Source organism: Dreissena polymorpha, chromosome 4, assembly GCF_020536995.1.
Source record: "Dreissena polymorpha isolate Duluth1 chromosome 4, UMN_Dpol_1.0, whole genome shotgun sequence".
In the NCBI taxonomy this organism is placed as follows: Eukaryota; Metazoa; Mollusca; class Bivalvia; order Myida; family Dreissenidae; genus Dreissena; species Dreissena polymorpha.
In genome coordinates, this window is record NC_068358.1 from 56,431,944 (window position 1) to 56,450,117 (window position 18,174).

Consider the following 18,174-nt stretch of genomic DNA (forward strand, 5'->3'; position numbering starts at 1 on the left):
ATGCACCCTATTGCAAGTTTACGAACATCGGAAGGTGTTAGACAACAACTATCGGAAATGAACAAGCAAAGAATTCATAGTTTGATTTTTTTATTGCGTTAATTACAGGTTCTTACTAGCGAGTATCGGTACATCACATGCTCATCTTTGAACTTGTTGATCAAAGTACAACCTAGTAGTAACTTTCTGTCAAATAAATTAAGCATTTGAAATTATTCAAAATGCAGTGCAAACATAATAACTGTATTTTATACTATACTGCATAGTTTTTTACAAGCGCTTGCTATTACCGGTAGTCGTTGATACAATTGACGCTATTTTCTGACACTTCAATTTTCGCCTCTAAGTATTCGGACACTTGTATTTTGTGAATATTTTTTGTATCTTATTTTTCAGACACAATTTTTTTTAAATATTTTTAAGTGTCCGAAAACATAGAGTAATTACGGTATATCTTGCTTATTTTGTGAAAACTTTAAAAATATTCTTGTCCTTAACTCTAGGACCTAGGGCTACCACATTTTGTATTTAGTGAGATATAGTAGTCCTCTACAAAGTTTGCTCAAATTATGCCCCTGGGGTTAAATTTGACCCAGCCCAGGGGTCACAAAAGTGTACAGTCATGTGCTTAAATAGGGCCTATATTAAAGTATTTGCACATGGCGAGAATATTTTTTCAGCCTTTTTTCAGCAGTGGAGCGATACAGGGCCATCATGACCCTCTTGTTTAATGATTGGCGTGGCCCTGGAGGGCGGCGACTAGTATATAATGCATTTTTTTTTTGCTTATGGGAGGAGGAGTTATTTTCCGGATCAATGTATATATTTTTGTTTTAAGAATAGCTTGCATAGTGGTGATATTTTGTGTGTAAATTAGTGTAAATAAGTACTGCATTTGTGCCTATTAAATTTATTACAACATTTATTGCCAATAATGCAAAGCTAATTGTTTTAATTAATAACTGATCCACAACTGATCACAGGGGAAAGATCACAGGGACTGGGCAAATACCCGAAACTTTCTGGTTTTGTATGAAAAAAACAATTGATGTTTTGTATAAAAACAAAACATAATCAAAATATATTTATTTTGTGTTTTTTCTAGTTTGCTTAATTAGTGGAGAATCAATGTATTACGATATTTGACGACCTATTGCGCAAGAAAGTTTATTGGAAGGCGTAGTGGTACGAAATTGTACAATGTATTAGTTTATTAATAGACATATAATAACGATTGCTATACACAACTTCACCAAATAGCAGTACATAAGTGAATATCAACTGTAATAGCTCAGTTGGGAGAGCTTTAGACTGAAGTTGTTTACGCAACAGTCATCTAAAGGCCCCCGGTTCAATCCCGGCTTCCGGAACGAACGGAACAGTTCGGCGTCTGATAATTTTTTCAGTCAGGTTAATAAATACATGTATAATAAAGCTTTATTTTATGTAGACATTTTAAAATCCATTTTACTTCAATTGGACATATTTGTTAAAATTAATGGATGAAACGTGGTGACAACAATGTTAATAAAAATTTCTTACATCACTTAAATATCTTATAAAAAATACACGTGTTTTTATATTAACAAATAAATGCAAACAACACATCTATTATCCATGTATTTTTATGGTTGTCTAATGTAGGCCCTATGTACTATCCCTACCTCTTATAGAGCGCGAAGCGCGACACGTATTATCGATTGTAACAATGAGTTGCCATAAAGGAAGCAGCTGCTTATCAAGGAGGAGCTGTGTCCCAGCAACCCGTTTTCCTAGAATCAAGCACTCCTTGAAGTTTTTTTTTTAAGAACCACATATAGAGTGCGAAGCGCGACATGTATTACTATCCAGGTGGTATGGGCCCTTTAGAATTATCCAACCATTACGTCCATAGTTATCTTCCTTAGAATTTGAGAAATTTTGAAATCCTCTTTCGAAGTCCACAATTTTCATCTGATTGTTCCCAAACTTTCACAGGTTTTTATATGCCCTTCTTCGAAGAAGAGGGGGTATATTGCTTTGCACATGTCGTTCGTTCGGTCGGTCTGTCTGTCGGTCGGTCTGTCGGTTTGTCGGTTCGTCCACCAGGTGGTTTCCGGATGATAACTCAAGAACTCTTGGGCCTTGGATCATGAATCTTCATAGGTACATTGATCATGACTCACAGATGACCCCTATTGATTTTGAGTTCACAAGGTCAAGGTCACGGTGACCCGAAATAGTAAAATGGTTTCCGGATGATAACTCAAGAACGCTTAGGCCTAGGATCATGAAACTTCATTGATCATGACTCGCAGATGACCCCTATTGATTTTGAGGTCACTAGGTCAAAGGTCAAGGTCACAGTGACCCAAAATAGTAAAATGGTTTCCGGATGATAACTCAAGAACGCATACGCCTAGGATCATGAAACTTCATAGTTAGATAGATCATGACTTGCAGATGACCTCTATTGATTTTGAGGTCACTAGGTCAAAGGTCAAGGTCACAGTGACCTAAAATAGTAAAATGGTTTTCGGATGATAACTCAAGAACGCAAACGCCAAGGATCATGAAACTTCATAGGTAGATTGATCATGACTCGCAGATGACCCCTATTGATTTTTAGGTCACTAGGTCAAAGTTCAAGGTCACGGTGACCCAAAATAGTAAAATGATTTTCGGATGATAACTCAAGAACGCATACTCCTAGGATCATGAAACTTCATAGGTAGATTTATCATGACTCGTTGATGACCCCTATTGATTTTGAGGTCACTAGGTCAAAGGTCAAGGTCACGGTGTCCCGAAATAGTAAAATGGTTTTCGGATGATAACTCAAGAACGCATATGCCTAGGATCATGAAACTTCATTTGTAAATTGATCATGACTCGCAGATGACCCCTATTGATTTTGAGGTCACTAGGTAAAAGGTCAAGGTCACGGTGACCCGAAATAGTTTAATGGTTTCCGGATGATAACTCAAGAATGCTTACGCCTAGGATCATGAAACTTCATAGGTACATTGATCATGACTCGCAGATGACCCCTACAGATTTTCAAGTCACTAGGTCAAAGGTCAAGGTCACAGTGACAAAAAACGTATTCACACAATGGCTGCCACTACAACGGACAGCCCATATGGGGGGGCATGCATGTTTTATTTCTTACTTGAACTTTTCATGCACAAACATTTAAATAAATCAGTATGAAAGTGTGTATCATGGCAACCTGCCATTTATATATGAGACTTGTCAGGTCTACCTCAAGTTATTTAATAACTTAATAAATTGTGGTTAAGAGTCTAGCCTGAAGCTTTATCATAATTATGTTAATATTCACTGTTCTGCTGCTTTAGTCAAGAGCATGAGTGATTACAATATTGTTTGTAGCCAAGACATTTGACTTGTCTTACATTCAAGGAAACCTGTAAAAGGTTGTTGATATTTCAGCAATTTAGCTTATTTGGGGTGATAAAGTCCAGCTATCCCCCTTCTCAAAAGGTATATAGTTTTTATATTGTAAAAATGAATTTGGACAAAGGCTAGAGGCATTTAAATTTAATTAATTAATTAAATTAAAATCCCAGCAATTTTGCATTCAACCAAGTTGAAGCATAAGCTAATTTAGCATTTGAAGCAAAGTAGTTGGTTATTGTTTTATTGCAAATTAGAAAATTAACATGTAATTGCATTGATAAAAACAAATTCCCCTTTGGTTGTAAAATTTTGCATCTGAATGGCCCACAACCTTTGCAGTAAGACATGGGGGAACATATATTTATGTCCCCCTTCGAAGAAGAGGGGGTATATTGTTTTGCACATGTCGTTCAGTCCGTCGGTCCGTCCACCAGATGGTTTCCGGAAGATAACTTAAGAACGCTAAGACCTAGGATCATGAAACTTCATAAGTACATTGATCATGACTGACAGATAACCCCTATTGATTTTCAGGTCACTAGGTCAAAGGTCAAGGTCACAGTGACTCGAAATAGTAAAATGGTTTCTGGATGATAACTCAAGAATTCTTATGCCTAGGATCATGACTGGCAGATGACCCCTATTGATTTTCAGGTCACTAGGTCAAACGTCAGAGTCACAGTGACTCAAAATAGTAAAATGGCTTCCAGATGATAACTCAAGACTGCTTTCACCAAGGATCATGAAAGGTCAAGGTCACAGTGACAAAAACGTATTCACACAATGGCTGCCACTACAACTGACAGCCCAATATGGGGGGCATGCATGTTTTACAAACAGCCCTTGTTATCAATGAGGACCCAACCCAAACTTTAATGAGCAATATCAGACCATAAGTCCAGAATTATGTCTCTTTGAATTTAAAAATAAAAGTGAAAAACTGCTTGGATAGGTGATTATGTTAACATTTTTCATCAGATTCTTTCCAAACTTACAGTGTCTTCATATCAATGAGCATTTTTACCTCATTTAAAATGAGAAACATCGGGACAATAAGTCCAGAATTTTTATGTCCCCCACTATAGTAGTGGGGGACATATTGTTTTTGCCCTGTCTGTTGGTCTGTTGGTCTGTCTGTTTGCGCCAACTTTAACATTTTGCAATAACTTTTGCTATATTGAAGCTAGCAACTTCATAATTGGCATGCATGTGTATCTTATGAAGCTGCACATTTTGAGTGGTGAAAGGTCAAGGTCAAGGTCATCCTTCAAGGTCAGAGGTCAAATATATGTGGCCAAAATCGCTCATTTTATGAATACTTTTGCAATATTGAAGATAGCAACTTGATATTTGGCATGCATGTGTATCTCTTGGAGCTGCACATTTTGAGTGGTGAAAGGTCAAGGTCAAGGTCATCCTTCAAGGTCAGAGGTCAAATATATGTGGCCCAAATCGCTTATTTTATAAATACTTTTGCAATATTGAAGATAGCAACTTGATTTTTGGCATGCATGTGCATCTCATGGAGCTGCACATTTTGAGTGGTAAAAGGTCAAGGTCAAGGTCATCCTTCAAGGTCAGAGGTCAAATATATGTGGCCCAAATCGCTTATTTTATAAATACTTTTGCAATATTGAAGATAGCAACTTGATATTTGGCATGCATGTGTATCTCATGGAGCTGCACATTTTAAGTGGTGAAAGGTCAAGATCAGGGTCATCCTTCACAATGTCAAGGTCATCCTACAAGGTCAAACATCATATATGGGGACATTGTGTTTCACAAACACATCTTGTTTTATATTAAATTTGACAAAATAAACCATTTCAACTTGTTTTAAAGATTTCACAACTTTCGTCTGAATCTTTCCAAACTTGTTAAGTGTTTTTATATCAGTATTACTCAACCCTTTTGAAAATGATGAATATCGGAGCAATAAATCTATTATGATCTTTTACTGAATTTCAAAGTATTGTGAAATGCAGCTTCTTTATACAATTTACAGTTCATTCATTTTTATGTCCCCCACTATAATAGTGGGGGACATATTGTTTTTGCCCTGTCTGTTGGTCTGTTGGTCTGTCTGTTGGTCTGTCTGTTTGCGCCAACTTTAACATTTTGCAATAACTTTTGCTATATTGAAGATAGCAACTTCATATTTGGCATGCATATGTATCTCATGAAGCTGCACATTTTGAGTGGTGAAAGGTCAAGGTCATCCTTCAAGGTCAGAGGTCAAATATATATGGCCAAAATCGCTCATTTTATGAATACTTTTGCAATATTGAAGATAGCAACTTGATATTTGGCATGCATGTGTATTTTATGGAGCTGCACATTTTGAGTGGTGAAAGGTCAAGGTCAAGATCATCCTTCAAGGTCAGAGGTCAAATATATGTGGCCCAAATCGCTTATTTTATAAATACTTTTGCAATATTGAAGATAGCAACTTGATATTTGGCATGCATGTGCATCTCATGGAGCTGCACATTTTGAGTGGTGAAAGGTCAAGGTCATCCTTCAAGGTCAGAGGTCAAATATATGTGGCCCAAATCGCTTATTTTATGAATACTTTTGCAATATTGAATATAGCAACTTGATATTTGGCATGCATGTGTATCTCATGGAGCTGCACATTTTGAGTGGTGAAAGGTCAAGGTCAAGGTCATCCTTCACAAGGTCAAGGTCATCCTTCAAAGTCAAACATCATATAGGGGGACATTGTGTTTCACAAACGCATCTTGTTTTTTTTTCAAACTTTTACAGTGTTTTCATAATAATGAGTACTCAACCCCTATCGTAAATGAGCAACGTAAGAATAAGTTCAGAATCATCTCCCCTTGAAGTTGAGTAAAATAAGAAATTAGGCTTACATTAGATGAAGCAGATTTTTTAAAACCTACACAGTTCTGTTCCATTAATGAAAACTGCACACTGATACCAGTAAAAAAAGGAAACCAATGTAAATAAAATGAACTATGAAATATTTGGGAGTTACAACACAAAATCCTAGATAATGTTTATTTGGGGGTTATAACACAACATCATAAACAATGGTTATTTGGGGGTTATAACACAAAATCATAGATAATGGTTATAACAGTATCTTTTTCTATTTTGCTTAAAATAATTGACCAATATATTAATATTTACAGTACAAAAAAATTGTTCCATGTAACTTCATTGAGTGCCTTTTACACTGAAATTCCTGACGCCCTTTGATGCTTTGCATCAATACTTATCTTGTTCTGTAATTGGATTAAATTAATAAATGTCAATTTTGCCATAAGTGTTTTGTAAGCTGAAAGATGCATGAGTGTGTGTACAGTAGAAGCACTAAACCGGATCCTTTCTATACAGGAATCCTCTTTAAACTGGACAAATTGTAAATCCCCATTTTTGGGAAATTAATAAGAAATTAATAAAGGTGGTCAAACATTTTGCAAACTGTAAAAACCGCAAAACAATTTAAAGAGACTTGGCCTGTGATGTACATATCAATCAATAGAAGTGATAATACTGATAATAATTACTGATTACAAACATAAGGTTCTTCAGTGTGTTTTGTTTTGATGTAGAAAGCCGTACTATATTTTAATACCATAAGCTTAATGCTATTTATTTTGACTTGTTTATTTAAATTGCTTATTAAGTGTCATATAAAATGGTGATTTGCAGAGTTCTTCAAGCAGTTGCATTTAAACATTCATTTAGATTTTGAAATTGGCAATTAAGATAAATAAGACTAAAAATGTCTGAACTTCCATCTAAGGGGAGGTGGCATTGTCTCTAGAAGACTCAATCAAACTGATCAAAGAGTCACAGATGTTGCCTTAACCTACTCTCAAGATGCTGTCTGAGAAATATGGGGAAGGAAAGTCGACAATCAAGAATATTGTGCGAAAAGTCTGTGTACATGTCTAATTGGGAAAACAACTCTTCACCCAACAAAAGTCGGTTTAACAATGAGATGAAATTTGAAAAGATCAGCAAACTTGTATGGGACTGGTTCTGTATTGATAGGGCTATTAAGTCATTGCCTATCTCTGGTCCGATCATGCAGGAAAAGGCACTGAGCTTTGCTAAGGCACTTGGACTTAGTGACTTTAAAGCGTCTAATGGGTGGATGTGTCAATTTCCCCTCTAAACCAGAATCCTCTCTAAACCAGAATTTCTTCTCGGTCCCGGGGTTGTCCGGTTAAAAGGGGTTCCACTGTAAATGTAAATCTAGCTGGACAAATGGTGTGACTACTATTCAGTGATTTTTTTTTTTGGATCATGATGATGGAATTCAATTTTTGAGTGTTAACAAAATAACTCCTCAGCTACAATTTTTTATATAATCCTGCAATACAATTAAACATTTATGAGGGTTATTGCCCTTTTAATTCCAATATTTAGGAGTTGCTTTCCTTGATCTATTTCAGGGCCAGTTACTGCTAGAGCTGGGTAACCTTGACCTTGCAGCTTTCTGTGTGAAGTAAGTCCCTTGTGTATTACCGTAAATCCACGAATATAATATGCCCTCGTGCATAATACGCACCCCTGAGTTTGGTAAAAAATTATCGGTAAAAATTGAAAATCCGAGTAAGATACGCACTAAAAGAATCAGTGTCCGAAATCGGCCATTTCCGAAAAAATGTGTCAATATATTTTTGTGTTGTGAAAATAGCAAATCAATTTGGTTTTTGTCAACTATCGGTTTCACAGTAATAACCCGGAATATTGATCGGGATGTGTTTTAGTGCTGTTGTTATGACAGTTGCATAATAAATATATCTGTCTATTGTTTATATTACCATTGATTGTTACCGATAACACACAGGCCCCTTGCTGACATCCGGGTCAAGCAGTCATAATTACAAAAGAAAGAAGCAGAGACGCTGTTTTTTGTTTTCACATTTAATTCAATTTGACAATATTGGGGACGATAATAATTATAATAATAATAAAGTAATAAGAAGACAAAATGGTTACTTCCGTTTTTATAGTTATTCTAGATGAATTACTTTTCTGAAGTGTTACAAACTCGATACTTTAATATAACTTAAAATACAATTTAACCGCTCCTGTTTTTCATGATCTCTTTAATTAAAATACGCTGCTGTCATTAAGGCTAGTTTGGGAGTAAAAAACAAATTAATTAATTGTCACCTTTTAATTTAATTCGGCAATCGGCAGACAGGTGTAATAGACTCTATTTGCATCATAAAACTAATTATTTAATTACCACTCTTTACTTCAGATATGGTAAATATGCGGTAGAAAGATAAATAGTGGTCAGCTAAGGAATATTTATTTACAGGTATTGTCAGTTGTTTTTTTTCATTTACTAATCTCTTTATACGACTTAGCGTCCAGTCGCTATTTTGTAGGCAGACGACGATATTAAATGAGTATTCAAAGTATACAGTGTCTGCACATTAATGACCCAATATTATCCGATAGCTCCTCCCGTTCTCACGTTTCAACGACGTCATTTCATGTGTAAGCAAGCTCAATGTTGATTGGCCAGATACCATGCGCACTTCAATAACAATAAGGTCAAGCGACGTCTCATAATCAGGTACAGACTGGGTTTTGTTTACTGTTCGAATTGCGAACACTTTCATTAAAACAAAGAGACAGATATAGAAAACTAGTCCGCTATAAATGGTGGATGTTTTCAATGAAATTTTACTAGATTTTCGCATTTTCACAAATAAGATTTTTATTGAGCTATAATTCTCAATATTTTCGCAAATGACTCAAATGGCGAACGACAACGCCAGCCCTGTTGCACCCCTTTGATGTAATGGTGTAGTTCAAAATGGCTGCCGCAAAGTGAATAACAGCGATTAAGATGAAAATTTGCACTGGAAATTTTTTTTTCTGCTCTAAACACGTATATTATACGCACCCCCTACCTGAAGAAAAATCGGCAGGTAAAAAAGTGCGTATTATCGTTGATTTACGGTATTTTGATTCTTTTTGTCAAGTAAGCCACATGTGTTCTGTTTTAAATGCAATATATGGATATTTAAAATTGAAAGATAATTGTTGGGAAAATATTAGCTTGAATAAAATCACCCATTAGCAATCATAGTAGAAAAAGCAAACTAAGCTTTTGGTCTATCAAAATAATTACATTTTATAGATAAAAATAAAATGAAATATACAATAAGAAAGCAGATTAAATAATGAAATATGCCAGCCCCCAGTGAGGATCGTACTCACAAAAAAACAAGACCATGAGTGCTCTAACCACTGAGCTATGGAGGCTCTGAGTTGATGAATCTTGTGTTGTGTAGTTAACTAGTATAGCTTGTAATTTTAATCCATGTATTACATATATAAAGCCAAGCTCAAAATTTAAGGAAGTCTTATCTAATATAAAGCCTCTATAGCTCAGTGGTAGAGCACTGGTCTCGTAAACCAGGGGTCGTGAGTTCAAACCTCACTGGAGGCACTAAATTTTTTAACAGTTTCCAATGTTGCATGAATATTAATATTTTGTATCAGTAAAGAAAAATGAACCACTTTCTGGTTAAATTTATGCTTTTACTTTTATCCATTTTATGAAAAATAGTTCAGCATTGCGTCCTTAAAATCTGATTAGTATTTTGTGAAAGATTTATGGTTTTAGACAATTCAGTGTTGATGATAGACAATGTTGTACATTGCAAAATTGCATTGTTTTACAATTTATTTGAAAATGAATATTTAGAACAATTGTTTGCAATTCTGACATAAAGACTTCTGTTTCTTGTCTATGTCTTTAATAAAACTGAGGAGGTATTGTTTTAAAGCTGTCAATAATTCAGTGGATAGGGTGTTTGCTTTGTGTCTGGCAGGTCCTGTGTTTGATTTCAAATCTGAGAACATTGTCAAATTGTTTAAAAATACACCAATTAATGGTTCTACCAGGGAAACCTATTCTCGAATTTCTTGATTTATAATCCTGTGAATTTAGATGGAATAAAACTAAATTAACGGATCCAATCATTTACCTTGTTTCAGACATGCCTCAGAGATCAGCAGCAATTCCTCAATGGGACAGCGTCCCACCCAACAAGCCGTGGTCCACTCATTCTTGAAGAACTACGACAAGGTAAGGCAACTGAGTGGCGCTTTCTTAAAAGAGGGTTAAATGCATTTGCGTAGTGTTGTCCAAGATCAGACTGTGAAGTCCGCAGGGGCAACACTTTTCTCCTGAACTGGGTGTTTGATTAGAAGGGACTTCCTTAAAAAAAAAAATCAATACCATTGGAAGTATTGTCACTGATTAGCCTGTGCCAACTTCACAGGCTTAGCTGGGATGACACTTTCTGCACATGCATATAAAACTTTTCACGGAGCAATACTCAATTGTTTTGTGAAATGGATGAAGCAAGATAACTCTTACATGAAATGTTTTTGGTAAGATAATTCTTATATGAAATGTATGCGGTAAAGCTCTCATATCTTAGTGAAGCTACTTCACGATCAAAAGATCCTTCATATAGATTGTTCATGTGTGACTGACCAAGATTGTCTGGTGGTGTGTTTCTGTGTATCATGCAGTCAGAAATTATATATTACCTAATTACCTTAAACTGACTTAAATAAATAAATAAATGGTTTGCATGAAATTCATATTCATCTGGTATATTTTTTTATAATAATTAAAAGGAGCCTAATCTCTGCACTGAATATATTTTTTGAGACTGACATCCCAAATCTCACTTTTTTAAATATTGCATTTTCCAATTGATGAATCTCATTTTTCAGGCCGTGGATGCCCTGATGACGTCCACTCGCTCCAACCCGAAGCCGTCTATGTACATGCTGCTAGGCAAGACCCAGATGAAGGCCAAGAAATTTGAGGATGCCGTCAGCAGCTTTGCCTTGGCCCTCAGTCTCTATGTAAGTTATTGGATTTGCATTTTTATCCCCTTATCCAAGCCCTGGCAGGTACCAGAAAGTAGGAATTGCATTTCCCTGCAAACCCTGAATCTTACTTTTTCAGAAACTTTTATTAAGGAGTGCATTCAAAAATTAACAACTAACTGTTGTCAGTTGTAAAAATAACAAAACTTATCGAAATAAGGTGAATTAGAATTCGTAAGTAGTAATATGCAATTCAAAAAGTATAACAGTTGTATGGACAACCTACAACCTTAAAATTATGCTGGCCCCATGTACAAAAAAAATAAAATGAAGTTATTCAAAAGTTTTGTCAACTTGTTTTTTTGTGTGCTGGATTTGGCCTACATTTGTTTCAGCCAATTGTTTTGATATAAGGCTTTTCTACCAATGTTTATATCTTGGCCGTATTCGCTGCATGTAAGAAACTGCTGGTCATTAAGTGTTGTGTGTCCTGTTATATACAAAATACATTTTGTAATTGTTTGTGAAGTTTTTTTGTCAGTTGCTAACAAATGTGCTTCTGTGTAGTTTTGATACAATTTTTGAACAAAAGCTGTTTATGGGAACCTCAAGACAATCAGGTTTGAAGACAGATGGATCAGAATTTGTCTGGATCACTGTGCAACTTGGTCCAAAGTGGCAAAATTGGTGAAATTTAAAGAAACACTGGTATGCACATGAACCAAGACTTTTATGTTATAGGTTAATATCACAATACAGTGTCAAAGGTTCGATGTAACAAAATCATCCTTTGCATTGTGTAAAATCATCCTTTGCCTCACACAAAAAACCTGCTTTCAAGGTTATAACTCTGTCCAGGAGAGATGGATATTCTAAATAACTTACAAGGAACATAATAATATTGAGTTTCATGCTCAAGGACCAGATCCTCTCTCAAGGTCAAGGTACCAGTTTATGTTCAAAGATGAAATGTAATAAATCAGCCCCTTGAAGTATTGTTTGGAGCATGACCCAGCTCCTTGGTCAAGATCTCAAGTCTAGGTCAAAGGTTAAAACAGTCACATTGGCATAGATAGAACTTTTCAAATAACTTGAGAGAAGCTACAAGTAAACTGAGGTGGAGTGGTCCCTAGGTAAATGGTCAAGGTCATAATTGAAGGTCAAAGATTAAATATAACAAATAAATTATGACTTTGTTAGAATTTGTTTTCAAAATACCTCCTCAAGAACATTGAATGAAAATTGTATGTTTGTGACAATGCCACTCGTGTTCTTTGTAGAACACCCACACGATAATTTAAAGCACATTTCAATGAAAAGGTTATCACATTAACAAGTTTACCTTAAATAATGCAAAATCATTTATTCAGAATGTATTTATAACCATGAAAATACTTGAATATAGTTGTATACTTAAGGTTAAGTTATGGATACCTTGGATATCTGGAGTGTTAAAATATTTGGAGATTTTGGTTAAATCAGTAAAAAAACATTTGGTTACCACATGTGTTTCGAACTTCATTGTTTCATATTGGTATAACTGCATAAAATTGCTTTTCTATTTGCAAACAAGAGTTTAACAAGAACCTGTTCTATCTTTTTCAGATTTTCATAATAGATAAAATAACGTTCTTCTAAGCCCTTGCTATGTGCAAACAAAGGCTGATGACCCTTACTGATTTTAAAGAAAGTTTTTATTCCATTTAGCAGCCAAATGTCAGTATTTTTCAAATACATAGGCATTGACATTTTTCCAGCTTTTTACCCCAAAAGAGGCCAATAGAGAATCTAAATTAGGATTCTGACACACAGAAAACACCCCATTTAATGATTTCATAAACGGTTTAAAAGGCGTGTTTGTCAATATTCTATTTGTTTAATTTGTTTAATATCTTTATTTCAGTTTTTGTAACCAAGAGTGTTTTTTAATACCAGTTTGTTGGTTAGGCCATTGGTGGGTTGACCCCTAGACCTGTAGACCATTTTATTTCAACACGATATCCAGAAAACCTTTTTGCCTGTAATCATTTATGTTGGTATGCTGGTTACTTAAGAGAAAAGCAAGATTTCTTAAGATTTTGATCAACATGGCAAAGGTAAAGGTCACTGGCTTGTAACATGAAAAATGTTTTCTCAATACATTGTACAATTTCAACAAAATATCTAGAGGATACTTTGACCTACAATCACTGAAGTTAGTATGCAGGTCAATCAATTTTGAGGTCAACCAGTAGGAGGTCAAAGTCACAGGGAATTGTAACATGGGAACTGAATCCTCAAGTATCTGTAGAAGGATTTAACCAGGATATATACATTTCTAAGCTGCTAAGATCAAAGGTCAAGTTCACCAGAGGCATGCACCATTTAACAAAACTCTCTTCAAAATTGCATATATTGAATGCAAGTGGGGTTGTTTGGTGCTTAAAGCATAGCTTCTGACTGACAAGTATTGGTTGACATTTAGTTTATTATCCAGGGTTTGCTATAAATTATCCTCATTCTTAATTGTTATGTGTTTTAATGTGGATTTTTTCATTTCCTTACAGAATAAATTAGTAAATATTACAACACATTGCAGTTTTCATGCAACTATGTTATTGTATGATTATTGTTGTTATTATTATTAATAATATTATTATTACCGGTATTATTATTATTATGTATCTTATAATTTTGCTGTGTTTGGGTATGAAATTGTTTTCATGTGTGCTTTTTAGTTCAAATCGACCGCACATGTATGGAAATCCTTTTTATTACTGTTTTACTTTTCTTTGATTTTGGTGATACATTAGTGATTAGTAATTTGGGGAAAGGTTAGTTGTCAGAATATATATTTTATAGGAAAAATCAATGAGATATTACTGTTCAAGTCTGTGCATCTGATTAATGTTATACAAGGTACTCAAATATTAAAACAATTTAGCCTTTTATGTTTAAACAAGTTATTATAAATGTAAAATCTAAAATTAGTTAATCATAATTATGAACTGAATATGTCATGGTAAATTCTTAATTACATACACGTGTATTAGGTACAGTACACTAAAAAGAGTTGCATATGTATTGTTTTTCATATGCATATTTAAATCATGATCTTGAACACTTTAGTATGGAATATTAAGAGGCATGGTCTTGATTGTATACTGCATGTTTTACTTTATATGATATGTGTAAATACTAGTATTTAATTTGGACACAAGTTTTAACTTTCTGCTGAGGTTACCCTGTCACTAGTTATACTAGATACTAGATTACTTGTACTGGTATTTTTTGCACTTAGGAATAGACATTGCTTCTGTGTTCTTTATAACAGATTTTTTTAATTAAATTGAAGAAAGAGCAATTTACAACGCAGGTATGATGCACGTTGAAAGCTTATATCATATAATATATCATATCAAAAGTGCCAGCTAAGAAACGCCTTGCTTAGCATGTGATATTTGCAAACCTATGCAAATAAATAAATACAAAATAATTACAAGAACTACATATAGTAGAAATTATTAAATCACAGATTAATTTGAAACATTTGGAATAAAGATTCAACAAAGGTAATGCGTTTTTATAATAAATAAGGACTTATTTATTAAAATGTATTATTTGTTGAAGGAGAATTCTTTCATTATTATCCAGTAACAGTAATCATAAATATTGCAGCATTTACTGACAATGCTTGCTGAATAAAGCTTCTGTCAATGTGGCGTGGTTTTCTGTCAATATGTATTTTCAACTGTAAAATGATTTATTTGTGTTTGTTTTTTGCGAAGCAAAAGAATTGAGCCGCACTCATGGATCAACCTAAATGCATGTTCATTAAGTGTAGCCAGTGAGGACACTTATATGGAATATGGAATGTTTCAAGCTGAAAGTGTACTCCCTGCTAAGCCTGCACAGACTGCAGACAATTGTATGCATGTGCATGATGGAAGATACATTATGTAGAGATCAAAACCAGGAATTCACATAATTATTATTATAAGAGAGAGAAATTATACCAAAAGAATCAGTGCATGTAAACAAACAATCTTTATTATTTGTAATTCTGACAGTTATCTGCAATTGGAAAAATGCTATGAATTATTACAAATATGTATCATACTATGTACTGTAGTATACGTCACACCTTCATATAGCTCCATTTTTAGCTCGGCGATTTTGGAGAAAACCTGAGGTATTGTTATAGCCAGCTCGTCGTGTCGTCCGCCGTCTGACGTCCGCCGTCCGCGTCGTGCTAAAACCTTAACTTTTTGTTAAGGTTTTGAACTTTCGATCTAAAATCAAATTGCTTCCACCTACAACTTTGAAACTTCATATGTAGATGCACCTTGATGAGTTCTACACGCCACACCCATTTTGGGGTCACAAGGTCAAAGGTCAAGGTCACTGTGACCTTTAAAAAAAATAATTTGGAGAAGCTTTGATTTATTCAAAACTGCACCCGTAGCCGAGCGTGGCACCCGTTATGCGGTGCTCTTGTTGTACATTTTATTTTAATGTGTTTGTTTTATGGGTGTGCTTGTTCATGTTGTGTTTTTAGCATTTGGAAAAGGAGGTATGGTACAAGAATTTGGTGTGCGCATTAACTAATATTTTAAAATAAAACAACAACAAAACAAAAAGTACTCAACAAATTGGCAAGCAAATTGCAAGTATTTTAATAGTATCAACTTTTATTTGACACTGCCCTTTCTTCATGAATATTTTAAAATACTGCAATGAATACAGTTAGTTTTCCTAAACTATGTGTGACATATTTTTAATGTGTGACATATGTGCAGGAAGAAAAACGAATATCAATAAATTATGCAAGATTGAAATTTGGACTGAGAGAGTTCACAAGTTGCAGAATAATCTTGATAACTCTATAATTATTCTTTAGACAAAGCTTTTCAAATCAATTTCAGATGATACAATGCACATGTATATGAACAGTCGGTTAGGCTGTTTTTATCTATACATTTTTGTGTATTATTCTTTGGCTTAATGCATGGTCACAGGTAATGAAATATAAAAAACAACAATAACATTGAAGCCACAGCAAATTGAATAGTTGAGCAACGGAATAAGGCCTCCTAACTTTTGAGTAAGCAATCGCAATAAAAATAAATATTTTTTATTTGTTTCTTTTATATATTTAGCGGTGAATGCAATGCGCAGGATAATAAAAGTAATCAAGTACAAAGTTGTTGAACTGTTCTGGAAATCACATTAACTGTGTAACAAATAAATAAGCAGTCTATGTCGTAAAATATGTAGGCTAACCAAAACAATAAATCCGTTTTGAAAAATCAAATGCAAGGCAAAATAGATCATGCTGGCTGAATACGAAAACAAAATATTTTATGAATTTTAGATGCAGCAAATCTTAATAAGATCTGATCAATTTGTTGTGGCCTAAAAATGATTTTTTTGCATAGGGCTCATTTTGCATGTTTATCCTCCACCATGTAAGATGATGGACTCTGCAGAATAAAACATTAGCATGTTTAGAAACTACTTTATTAAAGGTTGTCTAGATATATTAACAATTTAATGAATTAAAGCATAAAAATGACATGCTGATGTAGAATATTGAATATGTAATATACAGTGGCTATGCATGTTACTTAAATAGTGCAAATGTTGACATTAATTTTATTAGTGAAATTAAGCACCATAAGTCAAGCTGGTGTTGCACATTAATGTTAAATTAGACATTTAAATTTAAAAATACTCGCATTATCATGGTTTATAAGTAAATTTATAAATAGAAAAGTGTTTGGAGAATTCTAGTGATTTGTAATAAAACATTGTGCCTCCAATGAGGATTGAACTCACGACCCCTGGTTTACGAGACCAGTGCTCTACCACTGAGCTATAGAGGCATATTTTAGACTGTTGGACAAGATGGGCAAATCTGCGCAGATCTAAGATGTAGCGCTGGGCAAGGTAGTGGCACCATAGAAAGATAAGATTTCCTACATACCATGAATGTTCATTGTTTGTTAGTAGTTTGTTGAAGCAATGGCTTGCAATGAAAGTGTTATCTATCAAATGTTAACATGTACTTTATCTTCTTGTATTTGTACACATTAACTGATTATTCTTTATATTAAATCAAGTTTTTTGCCTTATATACTAATAATGGGTTATTATTTTTTTAAATTTCAGTTTTAACTTCAGAATGTGACAAATTAAAACTCCAAGTAGCCTGAATATTAAATCAAAACTGTATCCCATTAACATATTAATTACCCTGTATCCCCAGCCATAGGCAGGAGGGCGAAAGTTTTGGCGTTGTCAATCCTTCCTTGCAGAACACTTTTTATCTGGAGCCATATAATAGAACTGCTTTAGTTGATTTCAGTGAAAATTGGTAAGAATGTATATATGAATAAGAGGATCATGTATGTCAAATGCCTTCGCAATCCATTTGTTAATAATGGAGTTGTGGTCCTTTTTACATGAGAAATTTACACTTTGTGTCTGGAGCCTTATCTTGGAAATTAGGCAGATTTCTTTGAAACTTGATATTAATGTGTAAATGGATAAAAGGATGATGCACGTTGAATTGTGACGCAAACAATTTGTCAATAAATAAGTTATGGTCATTTTTTCCTTGAAAATACCCTTTTTATATGGGATTATTTCTGTCTTGAGCTGTATCTCCAATAATATATGAGCCACAACCATGACACCACAGTTGTTGCCAATAATCTGGGGCTGAGCCACATGCAAGACCCATAACCCTTGATGCAAAGGAAAGGTCACTTGTTGAGGTCAAAGATCACACATGTGCCACAGGTGAAATTCAGGTCTCAATGGTCAAGGTCACATACGTAGGTCAAATTATTTGGTATATTTTATTTTGTTAGGATTATTCTATTTATGAAGGGATTGTCATATGGCCTGATGTAATTGTTCATTATTATCAGGCAGTGCGGCACA

The 18,174-nt window shown here is 34.4% G+C and overlaps 1 protein-coding gene and 2 non-coding genes across 10 annotated transcripts in view; 2 read left to right on the forward strand and 1 right to left on the reverse strand.

The window, feature by feature from the left end:
- Nucleotides 1-18,174, forward strand: part of LOC127878913 (uncharacterized) — a 134,738-nt gene that overhangs the window by 99,790 nt on the left and 16,774 nt on the right. For 7 of the 8 annotated variants that reach the window (XM_052425455.1, XM_052425453.1, XM_052425459.1 and 4 more), the window contains 4 exons: nucleotides 7,827-7,879; nucleotides 10,399-10,489; nucleotides 11,149-11,283; nucleotides 14,582-14,602. In XM_052425455.1, the coding sequence (XP_052281415.1) occupies nucleotides 7,827-7,879; nucleotides 10,399-10,489; nucleotides 11,149-11,283; nucleotides 14,582-14,602 (300 nt within the window). The remainder of the gene's footprint in view (nucleotides 1-7,826; nucleotides 7,880-10,398; nucleotides 10,490-11,148; nucleotides 11,284-14,581; nucleotides 14,603-18,174) is intronic. The other variant, XM_052425458.1, reaches the window with a different exon arrangement.
- Trnat-cgu (transfer RNA threonine (anticodon CGU)) lies at nucleotides 9,776-9,847 on the forward strand. The gene has a single exon. It is a non-coding gene; the product is annotated as a tRNA-Thr (tRNA).
- Trnat-cgu (transfer RNA threonine (anticodon CGU)) lies at nucleotides 17,040-17,111 on the reverse strand. Its single transcript has one exon. It is a non-coding gene; the product is annotated as a tRNA-Thr (tRNA).